The following is an 18,487-nucleotide window of genomic DNA, read 5'->3' as shown; positions in this document are numbered from 1 at the left end:
TCTAGACTTGGACCTGCGTTCTGATCTTGAGGAGAAGGCCGACACGTCTATTCTATTCTAGTCTATTTTACAATACTCATCTAACAGTTCAACTTATCTTATTCTTTTATACTCTATAATACTCTATTCTATTCTATCCTAATCTGTCTTGGATAGATCACGGCATCTACTACCCCAACATAGAATAGAACAAGATAGAATATTTTTTAATTACTCTATTCTATCTTGTTCTATTCTATAATGCTCAAAACTATCCTATTCTACCGTGTGCTATACTATAATACTCTATATTCTATCCCTTTCTATCTTGTTCTGTTCTGTATTGCACAGAACTATCCTATTCTATCTTGTTCTTTTCTATAATATTCTTTTCTATCCCATTCTATCTTGTTAAATTCTATAACGATCTAAACTATCCTATTCTATATTGTGCTATTCTATTATATAATACTCTATTCTATCCCATTCTATCTTGTTCTATTCTATAATACTCTATTCTATCCTATTCTATCTTGTTATATCCTATAATGCTCTAAACTATTCTATTGTAGACACTTCAAAATAAAAAGAGTCTAATTCACCTGCTACACATCTTCAGGAGAAGATTATGATGTTGATATCTTTGCAGTGAATGAATTTCCTCATTCAGTATTCAGCAATTCCCTTGTTTCTGAACATCACAGATCTTATTTTAATGTTTCTGTTAAGTTATCTTGACTCGCGCAGTGTAACTTGGCGTAAAAAGTATGAGCGTAGCGTCTGTTTAAGTATTTTATTCTCATGTGCACCTTTCATCCATCTCATGCACAGGTAACAAGGGAACTGACAACATACGTCATAAACACAGGAACCGTAACACCTCTAATAAAACGGGCAATACTGCTACCGTAAAACAATGAGAAGAGCGTTCTCTATAATGATACTTTAACAGTTTCCTTTGTTACCTTCGTCTTTGTATCACTTCCCTTCTAGAGCACATCATTGGACCCGTATTCATTTCCTGCCAGTATATGCCTTTAATAATATTCTATATCATCATAGGCTCCTTCGATTAAATAGATGACATGTTATGTAGTGAAATAGATGACATGTTATCGTCATTCTGTTTGTTGCAGCCATTTCACAACGGTTGTACTACTACCCCTACACAAGTGACACGGCACAAGTGACACGAAATGTACTACCACTACAAAATGAAACAAGGGACCAACTCATCAGCGGGGATCCAATCCCTCCTGAACAACCCGCTCAGCCACTCCTCTGTACCCGCAGCGGGGATGACTCCCTCCAGTGGCACCTCCACTGTCCCCCCCTTCAAATTCCGCCATCGCGGGGAGAAGGTGGACTGGCGGCAGATTAACAAGGTGGACATAAACCTTGTGAAAAGCCAGCTGGACATAGACACTCTGCAGGCTCACATCAACGAAGTGACGTTGTGCAGCCTGGATGGGGAGCGGTGCCAGGAGTGCCGGAGCCCTGTGGACCCGGGTCTGCTCAAGCTCCTGCAGCTGGGGCAGCTCTCCGTGGAGTGGCTGCTCCACTGCCAGGAAGTCCTCAGCCTCAACCAGCATGCAGCGGAGGAGAGGCTGGAGGCGGCGCGCATGGAGCAGAAGCAGCTGCTGGAGCAGCAGAGCAAGCAGGAGGAGAAGGTGAAGGCTCTGAACGAAGAACTTATGCTGAAGGGGAAGGTCGTGAGCGACCTGCAGTCCCAGCTGCTCCTCTGTAGCCATAAGGTAAGCTGCCAGGAGCGCTACCAGCTCAGCTTACAGAGGAGGCTCAATAACTGATCTACACTGACCTGTTTCCTCAGTAATGGGAGTTGCCTTATACAATGTAATCAATAACGTTCTCTCTTTCTTTCTTTCTTTCTTTTAGTGTAAAGTTTGTAAGAAGGGCTTCCTTACGCCACAATTCCTCCAGAGTCACATCCAACGCCGTCATCCTGAGGACCATGAGAGCCGTAAGTCCACCTGACACAAAGAGAGAGAGAGAGAGAGAGAGAGAGAGAGAGAGAGAGAGAGAGAGAGAGAGAGAGAGAGAGAGAGAGAGAGGGACAGAAGTAAAGTCAGATACACGTAACGTTGCGTCTTCTACCTCAACATGAGGAGGTAGAAGACGGAGCCCTTGTTTTTCTGCTTCTAAAAGACTGAATGTTGTAGCTATGATGGTGTTTGTTTTGGATTGATTTGAGCACCATCATCTCGTGGCCACTGAGGGGCGACCCGCGGGACGCCAGTTTGGAAAAGGGTTCAGAACAGAGTCTTGTATTTTACCTGTAGATGAGCTTTTAATTAATACAAGTGATATGACTCTTATTCTTTCCTCCAGAGCTGCAGTCGGATCGTGAAATTAAACCGCAGATCGATATTCTTAAAACGGAGATCAGCGGATTGAAGGAGATGAACGTTCAGCTGCAGCAGAACCTGCAGCTCAAAACAGCTCAGGTAAGAAAAGCAGAACATCGGAGAACCTCGTACGAACAGATTTGTTGTTACGTGGTAGTAACGAGCGATTAAGGAAAACTTGATGCATTCATTCGCTCTCTCTGATTTAAAATTTTCAAACAAAATTCGTGTGAACGCTGTCTGCTGTTATTCAAATTAAGTGAATTATTTTGCATGTTAGTTGAAGCTGCTTGTCGACTCCTGGCAGAAAATGTACAGCGATAGTTGCCAACTGATTTGAAGTGAGGTTGATCAGATTTTGAAAACTGATTTGGGGAAATAGTTCTCTCTGGAAATCTTGTTGAAGCCTCCACTCTTATAACAGGCACTTGTGATTTCACTGTTTTTTTGTGCAATTCCAGGAGAAGCGACTTGAGAGCGAGCGAGAACAACTCAAGGCTGAGGAGATGGTTCGCTTTGAGCGAATCCAAGCCGACTCTGCTCAGTCTCAGGCACAACTCCTCCTGAACCTTGAGCAGCAGCTGAAGAAGCAGGTCAGTGGCGCAGGGAGCTGATATTTTACAACCTAGAAATGAGTGAAGTGATGTGATAACACAAAATGCTTAAAATATTTCTCTCCAGGAAGAATTGTGGCAATCCAAGCTGCAAAAGACCAAGGACAACCACGAGTCTGAAATGAATAAGGTAAGTTTCTGTCAGAGTTGGCGCATGTGAAATATTAAACAAGCAGTCTAAGAACGGCCCTGTTGTAAAACACATCCTCTTCATGTTCTCCAGCTGCTGGACGAGCTGAGCAGAGTTCGGTCGTCTGTGTCTGCAGAGCAGGAGCGAAGCCAGCAGCTAAAGCAGGAAATGGAACAGATGAAGCAGGAAATGGAACGGAGGCTGCAGGAGATGCAGCTTTCCATTGAGGCTCTGAGGAAGCAGGAGATGGAACAGAGGCAGGAGATGCAACTTTCCATTGAGGCTCAGAGGAAGCAGGAGATGGAACCGAGGCTGCAGGAGATGCAGCTTTCCATTGAGACTCTGAGGAAGCAGGAGATGGAACAGAGGCAGGAGATGCAACTTTCCATTGAGGCTCAGAGGAAGCAGGAGATGGAACAGAGGCAGGAGATGCAACTTTCCATTGAGGCTCAGAGGAAGCAGGAGATGGAACAGAGGCAGGAGATGCAGCATTCCATTGAGGCTCTGAGGGAGCAGGTTAAAAACAATAAAGTTAAAGTACCAGGTATGGATCCATCTCACGTGTCTTCTTCAGAACAGAAACGGCTCATATGATCCTAATGCATTCATCTCATTGTGTTTTCCAGTGGTGGTCAGAGCACCAGCACCAGAGCCACAAGCAACGAGGGTTGGTCTTGGTGAGTAAATCCTAAAACTAAAATGAGAACGTTAAAACATGGTCACACCCAGACAGGCTGAGCATGTGCTTACCTGCATGATGGATTTAATGCAGTTTAACAGCTGGACTGCTACCACGTCCCTGACCCCTCTCTGCTAACGCCTTAGATTTAGAGTTTCAGAATTTACTGTATGACGGCCAACATGTGTGATTGTAAACACAAGACTGACCGAGTGAGGTTTCTTTTACAGACTCGAGCAGCGCCTCTGAGCCGGAACAGAGTCCGAGCGTGACGGTCAATGCTCGGAAGAGGAAGCCCAGCACCAAGAAGAAGATGAGACGAAAGCTCAAGCGGGCCGTCTCAAAGAGCCTGGAGGACCTGGGGGTCAAGCCCGTATGTTCTCACTATTAACGCCTCCTCTCTCCACACAGTTTTTTTTTTTTGTCCATGATTCTGTTTCATATAGGGACTACACCCTATGAGTAAGAGGATAAAGTCACAATATAGGAGAACAAAATAGTTATTTAATGAGACAGACCGACACACGGCTGCATGGAAATGATCTATGAAAAGACATATAAGCTATGAAGAAACTCTTTTTCCAGACTGTCTTCCTTCTGCTTCTTCTCAGAATCAAAGTGGTGTGAAGAACAGGGAGTTCACTTCCATCATGGCCAAAGTGCATTCAGGGCAGGACCAAGCTGCGAAGGAGATGCCTGGATACGGACGATGTCGATGGGAGCTCGACCGCAGCTTGAACGAGAAGAGCGCGAGAATGAAGAGAGAAGCTCCTCCAGAGACTCGGGCTCTATCCAGAAACGCGGTTCAAGGTATTTCCTCATACTGCGTCCCCAGAAATCCTCTTTTAATTCTTATTCTGCTAACAGACCAATTTAAACCACACCTCACTGGACTTTATATCTCCACTCATGCCCTATATGACTGATTTGAAATGAAATATTAGTTTCATTGTGATAAAGTGTAATTGGTTTTGACTGTGTATATCCAACACTCTCAGTCTAATCTGTAAAAGCTTGTTTTCCTGTCAGTGACTCTGTTGTCTGTACCTGCAGGCAGACAGTCCAAGACTCCCCAGCCAGCGCAGAGGGCAAGGAGCCCCACCCCACCCAAGAAATCTACGCCAGACAGCAGTGCTGCTCCGAGGACCTGCAAACTCATGTAAAAATACAAAACACACTGTGTTACTTTGAGATTTTCTAGTCTCCTCGACCACCATCACTCATACATCCCACTCTCATGGCAATTTGGGCTTCAGTGTCCTGCCTGAGGAGGAATTTAACTCAATTCTAGTAGGTTTGAGGAACACTTACAAAAAAACGACTTCTCCCATCATGCATTCCACCTTTCCTGCAAGTATTTCAGTGTATCACAATGTACGTACACAATCAGTTACATGTCTTGAAAATGATAACATCAAACGTGTTTAAAATGGGATGATGATGGTTTAAAACACAACGTTTCTGTTGAAATGCAGGAAAACGGGGATCAGATTTGCAAAGTGGATAAGAGGAACTTCAAAAAAGGTTTGTGCTTTGTTTCCTGAACTACAAACTCACACCATACGTGAAAAGATATGATTCTCTTCATCCATCAAACTTCATCTGATCGATGTTAGTCACAGAAGTTGTGTGTTTATATTCAAGGAGTCAACAAGTTATTTTAAAAGTCTCAAATGTAATTTTTAAATGAAGCGTTTTTAATCAGGTTAGGTCTTAAATATGATGCACTCACCTTGTATGTCAATATGATGCCTGTTTGTTTTTAGATAAAAAAATCACTGTCCTTGCCAAAGAAGTGGTTCAGATGGCAGAAGAAAGAACAGAAGAGTGAGTCCGGAACAGAAAGCTCCTCGAAGAGCAGTATGTCCTCCCTCGGTCACTTAAGCGACTGCGAGGAAACAATCAGCAATGATCCCAGTCCAATCTCCAGCCGCTCGAGTGTGGACTGAGTTCACCTGATCAGGTGACGCTCCAACCAGCAGCGACGCAAAGACCTCGGTCGCCTCCTCTGACGTCTACAGCTGATGCCAGAACAGCCAAATGAGACGAGGAAAATGTGGCTCACAATGAAAGTAACAACAGCTTCACAAATCTCAGCCATGGAGGAAAAGCGTCAAATGTACGATTTAAAAAAAGATTTAACATTTTGTACGATTTAAAAAAAGATCCATCCAGTTTCTTCTTCTTCTGAATTTGTCAACACAAGAAAAACTTTGACATTCGGGGAAAATACACGTATAACTGTGGTGAATATGAGTAATCAGCTGGTAGCTGAGCATGAGGAGCTGCAGCAGCTTCTGTCTGACAATAACAGAGAGCAGGTCTGTGATGAGACCTGCTCTCATCACAGCTGTTTGTGGTCTGATGAGGATTTGATCTCCTCGTCTCGTTCAGAGAACCAGTCAGAGAATCTCCCAGAATGTCAAACTGTTCATGTAAAGTCCTTCAGGTCTGTCTGAGTCCCTCAGGAAGTCCTGACATCAACACGTACACGGACGCGGTCATTTTCTACATCAGCAAATGCATCGATGACGTCGTACCCAGGATTTCTGTACGACCATTCCCAAACCAGAAGCCCTGGATTAATGGTGACGTCCATGCTAAACTCAAAGCACGGACTGTAGCCTACATCTCAGGTGATCTAGAGGACTACAGGACGTCCAGGTACGCGCTACATAGTGCTATTAGCAATGCTAAGAGACTGTACAGGGACAAAGTGGAGTCCCATTACAAGGGCTCCAATACTAGGAGCATGTGTGCCGGACTGAGAACCATCACAGACTACGAAGCTAAGACCAGAAGTGCTGATGATGTGTCTGCATCTCTCCCTACAGGTCAAATAGGTCGACTGCAGATGTCATCTCCCTCACCCTCCACACTGCCCTCCCCCACCTGGACCAGAGGGACACATATATGAGAATGATGTTCATCGACTACAGTTCATCATTCAATACCATTGTGCCCCTGAAGCTCGTCACCAAGCTCAGAGACCATTGGCTCAACTTCGCCCTCCATGAGTGGATCCTGAACTTCCTGACGGGCAGACCACAGGTGGTGCGGATCGGCAACACCACATCCTCCACCCTGACTCTCAACACCGGTGCCCCCCAGGGCTGCGTGCTCAGTCCTCTGAGAAGATGAGAAGGCCTACAGTGAGGAGGTCAGGGCCCGGACATCAGGACAACAACCTCCATCTCAACGTCAGCAAAACGAAGGAGCTGATCGTGGACTACAGGAAGAGACAAGGAGACTTCTTTTACCTGTATTAGGACCTGGGTTGCAGTGATATATGAATTTCCCCAACATGGTCAATAAAGTATTATTTTCTTACCCCAGAAATGCCCTTTTATATTGATATACTTTATATTTACATCAGGGGGGATCCTCTCTATGGAGGCCGCCATGTTTCTTGTAGTAGCCCAGACTGGAAAAAGTAAACACCCTTTGAGATTTTATGAAAACTGAAGGTTACCAAAGGTTCTCTGTCATGTTTGGAAGGGGAAGTGGAGGAGACGGGTATTCAGCTGCAACATGCAAATTCACCACTAGATGGCACTAAATTTCACACTGCAACTTCAACTCATTTTACCTTAAACTGAAGTTATATACGGACATGAACATCTGTAAAAAAAGTCTTCCTCACTTAACATGAACTCGCTTTTAGGAAGAACCAAGACAAAGTCACACAGCAGTAAACTCATGGAGATTTAATATTATGCATCAATAAACAGGAGGATCTGATACAATCAATGGTTATGATCAGAAGGAAATAAAAAATACATTTTTCTTGATTACTCTCTATCAGGCGACAATGAGTGAAACTGAAATGTATGGCAAGGCCTCGATTCAATATAATTTACTAAGACAAGAAAAATGGAAGAGAAAATAAACTAAATTTAAGCTTCGTGTTGAGCTTGGACTGGGTTGTTTCAAAAAGCATTTTAGTCAGACTTAAAGGATTCAATTCGAGTGCAGCAAACACAAGTATTTCCCTCCCCAATTTGTATGTCACTGGATACAAATAACGCATAAGGAATGTCATTTTCAACTGCTACTACAGATTAATTGAATTTAGTTACTATTGACGTGATCAGTTTATTAAAAGTTATGACCAAATATCTTGGAGAAACAACACAACGGTTCTAGGGGGTCGTTGCTGCAGCATTAAAAGATGTTCTCAGGCATTTTCAGGTGAATTCTGTCTCTTTTTTCAATTTCTGTATCTCATACAAATATGACAGCATTTAGATCCAGCTTGAAATAAGAGAATGAATGATGAATGGTCCGAGGTGAACAACAGGGGGGAGTAGCGCCCTCTACGTTGTTCTCATGTTGAAAAACCATGGACAAAAAAAACCACAAGATGACAAGGAGACTGAACCAGCAGAATGCAGAACCTCAGGTTCCTCTCTGTATCCCTCTCCTCAGCCTTCGACGACACAGGAGCGGTCAACAAGGTGATCCACTGTGGAGTCAGCGGGTTCGGAGAGGACACAGGGACACGTGATGTGCACAACAGAAAGGGAGACGTCACAGACTAAGTCCAACTGTTACGTCCTCATCACAGACAAGCAATCCAGAAAGACAAAAATATGTAAACAAACAATCGTTCGTAAATGCCTTCAGGTAGCATGGAAACATCTGCTTTTTTGGGGGATCGTTTGTTCTCGTCAACCTTTTCTCCAAATTGTTTTTTTTTGGCATAACAGATGTACAAATGTGTCCAGTGACAGGCAGCGGAAAGTATTTCTATATTGCATATATTCCATTTATCTGTGCTGTGCGTTACGCAGGGCTTTGCTTCTGGGTAACACTCGAGACACAGAACTCAGAGGAGGACCAAATATGTGCAGAGTCAACTTTTAAATGGGAACAGAAGAAAAACAATGGAATGATTCCTAAAGATGTAAAGCCATCAAGTTTATATCCTCAAATATTTTACACTATTGCCAAAAAGAAAAAGAGACGGAAAAAAAAGAGCATCGAAAATAAAAAAGAATATATATTTATATATCCATCATATGTATATCATATCTATATATAAACAACAGTTATAACTATTTGCAGGCAAGCAGAGAATTTCTCCCCTGCCCCTTTAAGATGAATCCGTTCCACCGTACTAAGGCTGTCAGACTCTCAGAGGGGGCAGCAGCTTTATTTGTCCTCAGTCACCAGATTCCCTGAGATGTAGAGAGCTGTTGTATTTGATTTGAACACCAACCACCCCCCCCCCCCCACCCCCCTGTACCCACCCCCTCCCAACAAAAACCATGTGTGTGGAGCAGACGATGGGTGTGGTCATGAAGCTGACAGGCAGAGTGGAGAAAAGCGGAGACGCTCCTGTCCCGTCCCTGTGCACCGACAGGCCTCGTGATGGTGGGTCTCGAGGGCGTTGAAAGCTGAGTTTGCCCAAAATAAGGAGAAGAAGATTCACTAATTTTCAGGTTACATCTTCGTTGCTTTCCCGCTCGAATTCATTCACTTCCATATTGTTGTTTTACAGTCAGACGCAAAGCTGTGTACATAATCAATCATCAGTCATTCCAAGGCTTGGATAAGAAGTGTTTTTTGCAAAAGAGTTCTTATGAAGACTCTGCTGTGTGTGCATTTCTTGATGCATACGTTTGTGTGTTTGTGTCAGAGTGTGCGTCGTCTCCTCATTGCCTGTGAGAGACTAATCTCTTTAAGAGAGGCTCGTCGTAGACCCAGACCTCGCCGTCCTCGTGGAATAGCTGCAGAGAAACACAAGCAGTAACAATTACTGACCCCAGAAAATCCCAAAACTTAAAAAGGTCAATATTACAATGTTCTCTTTCTACCAGGGATATAGAGCAGTTGGATTTGTGTGTACTTAAATTATGGAGAAAGCTTTATGCTATAGTTTAATACATTTTATGGTTAACCCGAAAAACAACAAGCCTAAGTTGCATTTCTTTATTAGAGGGCTTTGATAACGACATCTTAGGAATAATTTTTAAATACATGTATAAATCTCTATCGGAAATGTAATATTTGACACCAGAAAACCTACACCAGTGGGGCTCTGCTTAAAAGTTATTCAAATATTAAGATTAACAATCACTTGATGTTCAAATAAATAGTGATTGTTAAGGGTAAAAGATGTTAACATCACAATATGTCCGGAGTGCATTGTCTGGTATTGAACTGTATCAGAGTTCTTTTATGAAGCTGAAAAACAAATTCCACCAGACTCACTCTCGTCTCCCACTGCTGCTCGTTCTCCTTCCTCTCTCGTGCTTCAGATCGCTGTTTCTCCTCCAACCGGTGTTTGGCGTCTGTCGCTGAATCGATGTCTCTCAGCCTCAGGTTCAGCGTCACATCTCTCCACAATCTGATGCATCAAAGGGTTAAAAGTCAAACACACAAACCCACAGTTGGCTTCTCAGTAAAGCAATTTGTTGGAAAACAGTTTCACGTCCCACCTTCTGGACTCGTAATCAAGCTGGTCTTCCAGCTTTCTCACTTTCTTCTTGATGATACCTATCCTCCTCGTGTCGATGAACACTGTGTTCTCCTAGAAACACAAAAAGCAGCGTATGTAATATAATGTATTATAATGTAATGTATTTACTCACTTTGCAACTTTTTCATTTAGTAGTAATTTCTCTATGCAATGAATACTGATTTTACTAGATTATTTTTCTAGTATGATCCACAATCTCCACTACTTAAAGGGAAATAGGAAATTGGAAGTAAAAGTAAAGGACTCACTCCATTCGCCCACTTGGCGTACATCACTCCATTCCACTCCCCTTCAATGGAGCAGTAAGACTTCTTATCATTAGGTGCACTGCAAGAGACAAAATAAATAAAAGAATCTAAGTATATTTACTCAAATCTATTCCTGGTCTATAAGACCTAACGTGTTGTGCAACTATTTCCATCTTACAAAATCTCAGCAGTGATCCTGTGCTTCTTCCCTCCGTAGAAGGGTTTGGTGTGGAACATTATGTTTGCACTGTAGCCCGACTTGGAGCAGGAGATGTTGCACTCTCCGCCCAGCTCCACCCACGGCACGGTCAGGATCGACCTGGACACACAGGTTCTCGTCAGTGAAGCAGACGGTAATGATCACACAGTTATGATGAGGGAAGCCACAACACACACACACACACACCTGCCGTATCCATTGGGGAAGTTGAGGATGTAATGTTCATCATGCTCCAAACATGACACACAGCCTGAAAAACAGAAAACAATCATTACAAATCCACAAAGTTCTATCAGAGTGTGTCAAAGGTGTGTTGTGGTGTGTGGGACAGTCGTATTGAATACCTTGGCCGATGTTGTGGACACCTATGGACATGCCTAAGAACTTTGACTTAGTCCAGATGTGAGCGTTGAACTGGATCTTCTTATTTAAACACTCTGCGTAAAATGCAGAAACTAAAGAGAGATGAGAAGAAACACTGATGAGTGTGGACAAAAAGAGAAAACATCTCAGTGACAATCCAACAAGCAAGTATCTAAACAAATATCAGGACAGAAATCCTAATACAAAACATGGTCACTGGGATATGTTTGCTGTACCAGTTTTCTGGATTCTAAATCTGAATGATAAATGAGCTAATAGAAAGAATGGCTGTGGGTAACTTTGAAGATAAAAAGTCAGTGTTCAGCTGGATTTCCTTGACCAGACATGTGCAGAGGTTTGGGCAGTGCAGAGTAATCTCTCACAGGAAGGTGGGGCACTCACTGGGGGGGTGGTGAGAGACCTGCTCTGCCACAAAACACACGCTGTTGGATGAAGACCAGGGAACTGGACCCTCTGCTATTGTCTCCTGAAGGGTGGTGTAGAGTAAAAGATTAAAAAACAGATGAATCACTAATTGCTTTTTCCATGTTACAGCTGTACACAATATGAAAAACATATTTTTATGATTATGATTTGTATTTTATCTATAAAATGTGTGGTACCACTTGAAGCAATTAGAGCATCAATAACAAGGCAGCCAGATCTAATGCAAAATGAACATTTTGTTAAATGTCTTGGTAGGTGTTTCTTAGTAGTTCTTGAAATTTGAATTAAGATTACATATACACAATATTAAGGGAGAAATACTTCATTCTCTAAACATCAAAAAATAACTTAGTACCTCCACATTGAAAAATAGATGTTGATTGCCTTATTAATGTGAAATCTAGGACACATAACCTGTAGGTTTATTTGAATAACCACAGATCAAATGTATTATCTCACTGCTTCATGCAGGATCACAAGGTTATGTTGTGGTGTTTCCTACAGATGCATGAGGTCTCACCGTGGGTGGGGGTGGCTCCTCTGCCTCTGTGGGCAGATCCCAGTGGCAGTAGAAAACTTCTCCCAGGATTGGATTGTAAGGTTTCTTGGCCACTGAGCCCTTCCTCCCTGCATGGAAGGCAGACAGGTACCATTTGACCACCTGGACCATGCGGTCCCGAGGCTCCTCCTGCTCAGCGATACTAGTGGAAGACAAATGAAAGACACAGCTCTCAATCTGAAATGAATCTGATTAAAACGATGACTTGAGCAGAACAGAGAAGTTGTTGGAATGGTACGTACCTTACAAATAAGTCGGGATGTGCAAAGAAGTCTGCATACATTTCTAACAAAGATCTCCTCTCTAGGATGAAGGTTGGCAGGACCACCTGTGAAATATAATGAAGATGAACAACTGTTGTGGTTGTTGAAAGGAAAGAGTTCACACAGATGATGTTAGTGAGTAAAAGGAGGATTGACTGCACTGCAGTGGTAGAAAGGCATAAAGAGCAAAGAGACACTCGTACTTCAGTTCACTGCTCTGATCTCTCTACCTTTGTGAGGTCCATGCCCAAACGAACTTGTGACAGCAGATGCATGATGACGCTCTTGTGCTCCTCCACGGACTCGCCCTCTCCGTCATCATCACGGTCGTCATGGCTATCAAACGCATCTGAGGACAACAGCAGAGGACACGTCTTACATGGCTGAAACAACATCAATCACGTCCATTATACCTGTGTCTCTTGCGAGTGGTTCCCTTTTTACCTGCTTCTGTGGTTCCATTGGACATGGACGAGTTGAGGGACTCAGTGGTGTCTGGTCGTTTCAACGCTGTGTCTTTATTAGAGAGGGGCAGGGCGGCTGCAGGCCCTGAGGGACTGAGGGCGAGAGGAGGAGATAGCAGGAGCGGAAAGGAGGCAGGAAGCCGGAGAGATGAGGAGATAAAAGAAGGAGTAGGATTTCACTGACAGTTCTGTGCTGCAGAGTTGCGTTTTGCCAGCTGAGCTGCCAAACACTAAAGTAAACTAAAGGGTTTATTTCAAACTCTGAAGCAAAGGTTCCCTGTGTGCAGTGAAGGCTGCTTGGAGGTGCGGTGGTGCTGCTGTACTCACTCTTTGCAGTGTTTGGGGGAAGTGGTGCTCTGGTAAAACTCGTCAGCGTCGTAGAATTCATCCTCGCTGGAGGAATAGGAGAAATCTGGCACAGAGTGCGAGGGCAGGGGGATGAGACCCGGGGAGGCGCCGCCACTGCTGGGGCCTGATGGACCACTCCCTGACAGAGGAGGGAAACATATCAAGTGTCATCATAAGTCTTCTGCTGCAGTATTTTAAAATAAGGTTGTTTGTTTATTCATACAGAAAAAAGTGCTCTTCTTTAACCGGGGCCCAGTCCTGAACACCATGTACAGTAACCCGTCTTTAACACAGTGAAGACTTACACTGCAGAGCGTATTGACAGCGCTCTCCAGCACACAGGCTGCCTCCTTAATGCACAGCCCAGCGTTTTAATACTGCTGCCTCAGCACAGAAGACAAATAGGCAGGAGCCCCTTGCTTTTGTACTTGGCCTTTTCAATTGACTTTATGTTCATGGACACTCTGGGCTCGAGAAGAACAGTAACAGTGATATAGTATTTCTGCTCTTGTTCATGTGGTGGACTTCTTATTCCATTAGCTTCCTGTAGCTCGTAGAGAGGATCTAAAAAGGAGAAATAGCACCCTGACAAGGACTTGATCCGTTTTCTGTCTAAGTATCCTCCTTCCTGTTGAAACTCTAGTTTTTTGTAAGTACAGAATGAGAAACACAGCCAATAACTACACAAAAAACAGGCATCCGACTTCACACAAGATCCATCCGCTATTAAAGATTATGTGATATGACCTAAAACTGCACAAAATGTACTTAACGGGCATTTAGAATTTTCTTTTTATTATTCTGGTCAGCAGCAAGGAAAACATAATCCTTGTGATGTCACTTTTAGGACAACATAGATTAAAACTCTATAATAAAACCATACCAGGACAAATGAGAAAATTCGATCTGCTAATGAAGATCATGTAAAATAGCTTAAAACACCAGAACAGCTAGTGAATAGATTTATTAAATATTATATTATTAATATTCTATCTCATGGTTTAATGAATCTCAAGCTGTATCTGTGTATCGGCCCTGGAACTCATTTAAATAAGTGACGTTGTCCATCGCGAGGACAACACGTTCACGGTGACGACAACCGATTCTCCAGGTCAGTCGTCTGTGCACCGAGTCGAGCTTTAACGAACTTTGAGAAAACAGGTCTCAGACCAGCAGCTTCAGGGTTCTGTGGACTGAGTTCAGTCGCAGGTCATTTCTTGCTGTGACTCAATTAGTGCAGGTCACTTTTACAGTTTCATGCGAGCAGCATCACCACAGGCCAAACAAATAGCCAATTCCAAACCAGCATGTGTAGAACAGGCACTGCACTAGTTTACCAAACATGCAATGGATGGATGAACGAATGAATACTTGGGGGGGGGGGGGGGGCCCTGTACTAAAGCACAAAACCAGGAAAATGACTAGTTCCTACAGTTGATCATTTTAGTTAAGATCAGTGGAAGTAATAACTCACAGTGAATGACCATTATAACAACTAATACTTTTTCCGAGTAGTGCTTTAGTAGAACTGGCTGCTCGAGTGAAGTGAACTTTCACCTGTGCTGTCGGGAGTTGGGGTTTGCAGACTGCCCATCACCGTGACAACGGGACCAACAGGTAACGTGGAAGGTCGTTGCTCTGATTTACACACCTGAGAAGCGTCTTTGGCAAAAAAGAGAAAGCGGATGAGTTTTTTGAGGCTGAAGCCAAACCACATTAAAAGCAGCAGCTCGTCAAGAGCAGTTCCAAGAGGCTGGCGAAATAACCCGAGACGCTGTAGACACAGGCTTCAGTCCTGAGAGGGATTTTAAAGTTTGTTATCAGACTGAAACCAGACTGGCCTAGTTTGAAGTTTTCATTTTAACAGCAATTGTCAAAAGTCGGAGAACAAAATAACCAAAATCTTTAGAAAGATTGTCCTTAATTGAAGATTTTGTATAACCATAATTTAGTCATGCAACTGAGCACTTGTAATCTTGTGATCAGGAACTTATCTTATATAATTTCACCTTCAAACAATTAAAGCATATTTAGAACATTTATCAAAAACCTGGATAATATTGATATTGTCAGAGTAGAACTCAATTCAGGTTTCATTCCACTGTCTCTACTCTCACTGTGAAATATTTGAATTTCAAATGTTGTTAAGGGACAACAACAAAATAAAAAAATGAAAAAAAGATTTTATAAGCAAGCACTTTATAAACTTGTGACAAAATGACCTGTGTCCAACTGAGTGGGAACATCAGCTTGAGGAGGTTAAACATGCAAACACCAGGGGGAGCCGTTTTCCCCTTTGAGTAAGTTACACAACATTAATAACCTCTGAGTGAAACTGGGTGTGTGTAGTGTATCAAACGTGATAACACATCAGACCCAGGAACCCACATGAGTGTAAGAGATGGTGAGGAGGTGGACGACAGGTACCTGTTGGTAGTGTGTTCTGTGTTGGCATCGTGCTGTTGACTACAGGGTTGTCAAGAGGTGGCTGGAAGATCCCATCCACTGGGTTGATGGTGCTCTGGAGGAAATTAAAATGACATCGCCATCAACAACAGAAACTGCATCCATCAGTTGTGACATCAGACACAAGAATAACACTGCCTGCTTACCAATCTAAAATGACACAAACTGCATATCCAGAGACGACCGAACGCGCCTGCATGTCGCTAACATGTAGAACTAAATATACAATCCACAGGGGAATTGTTTCCTTTCACATCCAAGGCAGAGGTCAATATAAGCTCTCAGCCAAAAACTGGACATCAAGTTCACAGCTGTATTGGTTATAGATCAGCTTAATGCTATATGTACGCAACGAGAGCAGTGAGATATATATGTGCCACCCACCGCTGGCCGATCAATTTCCTTTCACTCCATTTCCTGGAAAGCTGTAACCGGGGTTTCATTCATCTAATCAATGTGAAACTAAAAACAATGTCAGAAAGCCAGACACCAGCCGAACCCTTAAACAATAACTAGCAGCACCTCCTGAACTCGGATCAACCTTCCAGTCTAAAGAGGAGTTAATTAACTCCATTGGGCAGCAACCGAAATGTGTATCATGTCTATCACTCCTGATTTCCCTGTGGTTAAACCCAGCGGGGACACTCTTACCCTCGTCAGTGCAACATTAACACTGTGTCCGACGTATGTGACCCCCAGACACACAAAGCAGCCTGATGACTTTGTGTAATGGGGTCACTGGCCCCACTGACCCAACAGTGACAGGATCACCAAAAACAACACAAGCGAACAGAGTGAAACCCTATCGACTGTCATGTCCCAACAACTTCCCCCCGGGGCTTCTGGTTGCACTGGATCTAGTCGATGTGATGTGATATCTTGTTATTCAAACTTGATTTTCGCTTTTCCACTGACAGAACCATGTGAAACTAGAATGTCTCTATGAGTCACCTGATGAAACCACCTTTATATTCACTAGAGCCCAGTAGTTTGTTTGGATCTGCACCAAACAAATATTTTTCCCTTAAACGTGTGGAATTTTGTTCAAGATCCATGAATTATTATCTGAGAAATCCAGGATTAATGCTGAAAAACGCCCAATCTCACAACGTCAAGACAGTGACATCCTCTTTCTCCCTGCATCGGACCCTTCATCCTAAACTGCACCTAAATACAAGACCTTCTCTATTGTGTCATTCACAAACCCTTCCACAAAATTCAATGGAATAGTTTTAGCGTCACCCTGCTAACTAACAATCAAATGCAGATGGGAAAAAAACAACTTCCTCTGTCAGAGGCAATCAACAGGAACAGGTACAGTGAATCACTTCGTCCGTCCATTGACATGAGGCTGTGAGGCTGAGGAGGAGTAGAAGTAGCAGAGGATAATATTAAGTTTGTATTAGTGTACCAGGACGTGAACAACAAGCCACGACAGGCCTCAACAACTGCAGTATACAGGACTGAGCGTGTTGCATGAAGCATGCCGACCGCAGTGAAAGGAGAAGATTGTTTTTCTGAATTTGTGTCCAGATAATTACCACCAAAAACCTCAATGGTTCCCAGAAAGAATCTCTCTCATCTCCCTGCCTCTTTTCCTTCCTTTCCACCTCCCTTTGCACTGCCCTATGCTTCCTGTCTCCATGTGACTCCATGAGGCAAGAGCTACTAATTATAGCCAATCAGAGAATTATTGGTCTGTCAGGGTGGGACCAGCCTGTGGCTTTGCAAGGCAGCCATAAAACAAAAGCAGGTGGAAGGAAAGAGTTACGGTTAAAAACGACTTTAAAACATAGTGTGTGATATTTTTTGTTTTTTGTTGTGTGTGGATAGAACATTAATAAACCAGGTTGGGTTCCCACGCTTGCCTTGAAAAAAAATTCCATGCTCCCTCCTGATTTTCCAGGTAACATATTAAGTGATGATCTATAGGCCCCTGAAGCTTTCCGCCCCCACCCGCGCCCCCTCCCCTCACAAACACAACCCCCTAGGACACCTGACTACTTACTTGATTTAAAAGATGTGCCAGTCAAGTCTACATTTTAAATGCTTAGAGATTATGTCTTATTGATAATATCAATGCATGAAATAATGCAACAAGCTGTATATGAACAACAATTTATTGAACGGGAACTTTGAGACACATGAGCACTGGGATTGTTATATGTTCTCTCTTCCACTCCTATCTCATCCTGTCCTCTTCTCTCCACACCTCCCCTCTCGTGTCCGCTCCTGTCTTCTCTTCCTACTCTTCTCAACTCCTCTGCCTTTTCCTCTGTCATCCTCTACTCTCGTATCCTCCTCTCTTCTTCTCCTCTTTCATCTTCCCTCTTCTCTTCCTCATCCTGAATCTGCAGCTTGTCATTGTCACTCACTCCTGTAATGCATCACACATTCGAGATTATGAGTCTTACGTAGACAGGGTAGTATGCCTACACTTACTCTGTAAAAGCTTTTGTAAATCAAACTAATAAACCTAAAAGGGAAAACATAAGGCTGGTTCTCCTTCGTTCCTCAGTACAGCAACCTCACCAGTAAGCTTAGCTTAACAGTATAGATGTATAGAATCAGTCTGCTCATGATCAATGATTTTTCAAAAATGTCTCATTGGTGTTTAGCTAGCAATGCAAACTAGCCAACACTAGCTAGGTAGTTAGCAAGCTGAATGTTGGCTAGCAAGATTGCACTGCGTGTTCTTGCTAACCATCATTAATGAATCCAAATTCAAAACAAACTCCCCTAAACGTGGTGAATAACAAGGTTTTAGGAAAAGTCAATGAGTGAAATACATATGGGGATCAAACATAGTTCTAGTATTTTAAAAGCAAGGTAAAAATTACCTCAACAATTCTAGTGT

At 43.1% G+C, this 18,487-nt stretch overlaps 2 protein-coding genes and 1 long non-coding RNA gene across 10 annotated transcripts in view; 1 reads left to right on the top strand and 2 right to left on the bottom strand.

Annotated features, from left to right (window-relative positions):
* Nucleotides 1-790: 790 nt before the first annotated feature.
* LOC133960815 (cilium assembly protein DZIP1-like) lies at nucleotides 791-4,159 on the top strand. Its single transcript, XM_062395658.1, has 8 exons — nucleotides 791-1,733; nucleotides 1,876-1,960; nucleotides 2,329-2,444; nucleotides 2,807-2,938; nucleotides 3,027-3,089; nucleotides 3,183-3,633; nucleotides 3,716-3,766; nucleotides 3,999-4,159. Exons 1-8 carry the CDS (start codon nucleotides 1,176-1,178, stop codon nucleotides 4,157-4,159), a joined length of 1,617 nt encoding a protein of 538 aa, XP_062251642.1. The 5' UTR covers nucleotides 791-1,175.
* A 232-nt stretch (nucleotides 4,160-4,391) lies between these two features.
* LOC133961153 (uncharacterized) lies at nucleotides 4,392-5,678 on the bottom strand. Of its 2 annotated transcripts, none has more exons than XR_009921970.1 (3): nucleotides 5,501-5,678; nucleotides 4,816-4,922; nucleotides 4,392-4,501 (listed from the first exon to the last, which is right to left on the bottom strand). It is a non-coding gene; the product is annotated as an uncharacterized LOC133961153 (long non-coding RNA). The 2 variants fall into 2 exon arrangements; XR_009921969.1 differs by having other exon boundaries at nucleotides 4,816-4,915.
* Nucleotides 5,679-7,460: 1,782 nt separating this feature from the next.
* The window catches only part of osbpl9 (oxysterol binding protein-like 9), a 36,075-nt gene continuing 25,048 nt past the window's right edge, over nucleotides 7,461-18,487 (bottom strand). For 5 of the 7 annotated variants that reach the window (XM_062394979.1, XM_062394980.1, XM_062394984.1 and 2 more), the window contains 15 exons: nucleotides 15,592-15,685; nucleotides 14,722-14,826; nucleotides 13,144-13,303; nucleotides 12,797-12,909; nucleotides 12,583-12,701; nucleotides 12,332-12,417; nucleotides 12,051-12,231; nucleotides 11,486-11,570; nucleotides 11,065-11,175; nucleotides 10,907-10,970; nucleotides 10,679-10,819; nucleotides 10,501-10,579; nucleotides 10,212-10,303; nucleotides 9,985-10,120; nucleotides 7,461-9,500 (listed from right to left, as the gene is read on the bottom strand). In XM_062394979.1, the coding sequence (XP_062250963.1) occupies nucleotides 9,426-9,500; nucleotides 9,985-10,120; nucleotides 10,212-10,303; nucleotides 10,501-10,579; nucleotides 10,679-10,819; nucleotides 10,907-10,970; nucleotides 11,065-11,175; nucleotides 11,486-11,570; nucleotides 12,051-12,231; nucleotides 12,332-12,417; nucleotides 12,583-12,701; nucleotides 12,797-12,909; nucleotides 13,144-13,303; nucleotides 14,722-14,826; nucleotides 15,592-15,685 (1,641 nt within the window). In that variant the 3' untranslated portion in view covers nucleotides 7,461-9,425. The remainder of the gene's footprint in view (nucleotides 9,501-9,984; nucleotides 10,121-10,211; nucleotides 10,304-10,500; nucleotides 10,580-10,678; nucleotides 10,820-10,906; nucleotides 10,971-11,064; nucleotides 11,176-11,485; nucleotides 11,571-12,050; nucleotides 12,232-12,331; nucleotides 12,418-12,582; nucleotides 12,702-12,796; nucleotides 12,910-13,143; nucleotides 13,304-14,721; nucleotides 14,827-15,591; nucleotides 15,686-18,487) is intronic. The other 2 variants (XM_062394981.1, XM_062394982.1) reach the window with 1 other exon arrangement.

This window comes from Platichthys flesus, chromosome 9 (assembly GCF_949316205.1).
Source record: "Platichthys flesus chromosome 9, fPlaFle2.1, whole genome shotgun sequence".
NCBI lineage: Eukaryota > Metazoa > Chordata > Actinopteri > Pleuronectiformes > Pleuronectidae > Platichthys > Platichthys flesus.
This window is presented reverse-complemented; position numbering and strand designations above follow the sequence as displayed.

Bases quoted from the DNA above. Each gene is read 5' to 3' on its own strand.
- LOC133960815 (XM_062395658.1), top strand. From the start codon at position 1,176: ATGTACTACCACTACAAAATGAAACAAGGGACCAACTCATCAGCGGGG. The intron at 1,734-1,875 runs GTAAGCTGCCAG...TCTTTCTTTTAG, and splicing joins TGCTCCTCTGTAGCCATAAG to TGTAAAGTTTGTAAGAAGGG. The intron at 3,634-3,715 runs GTATGGATCCAT...TGTGTTTTCCAG, and splicing joins CAATAAAGTTAAAGTACCAG to TGGTGGTCAGAGCACCAGCA.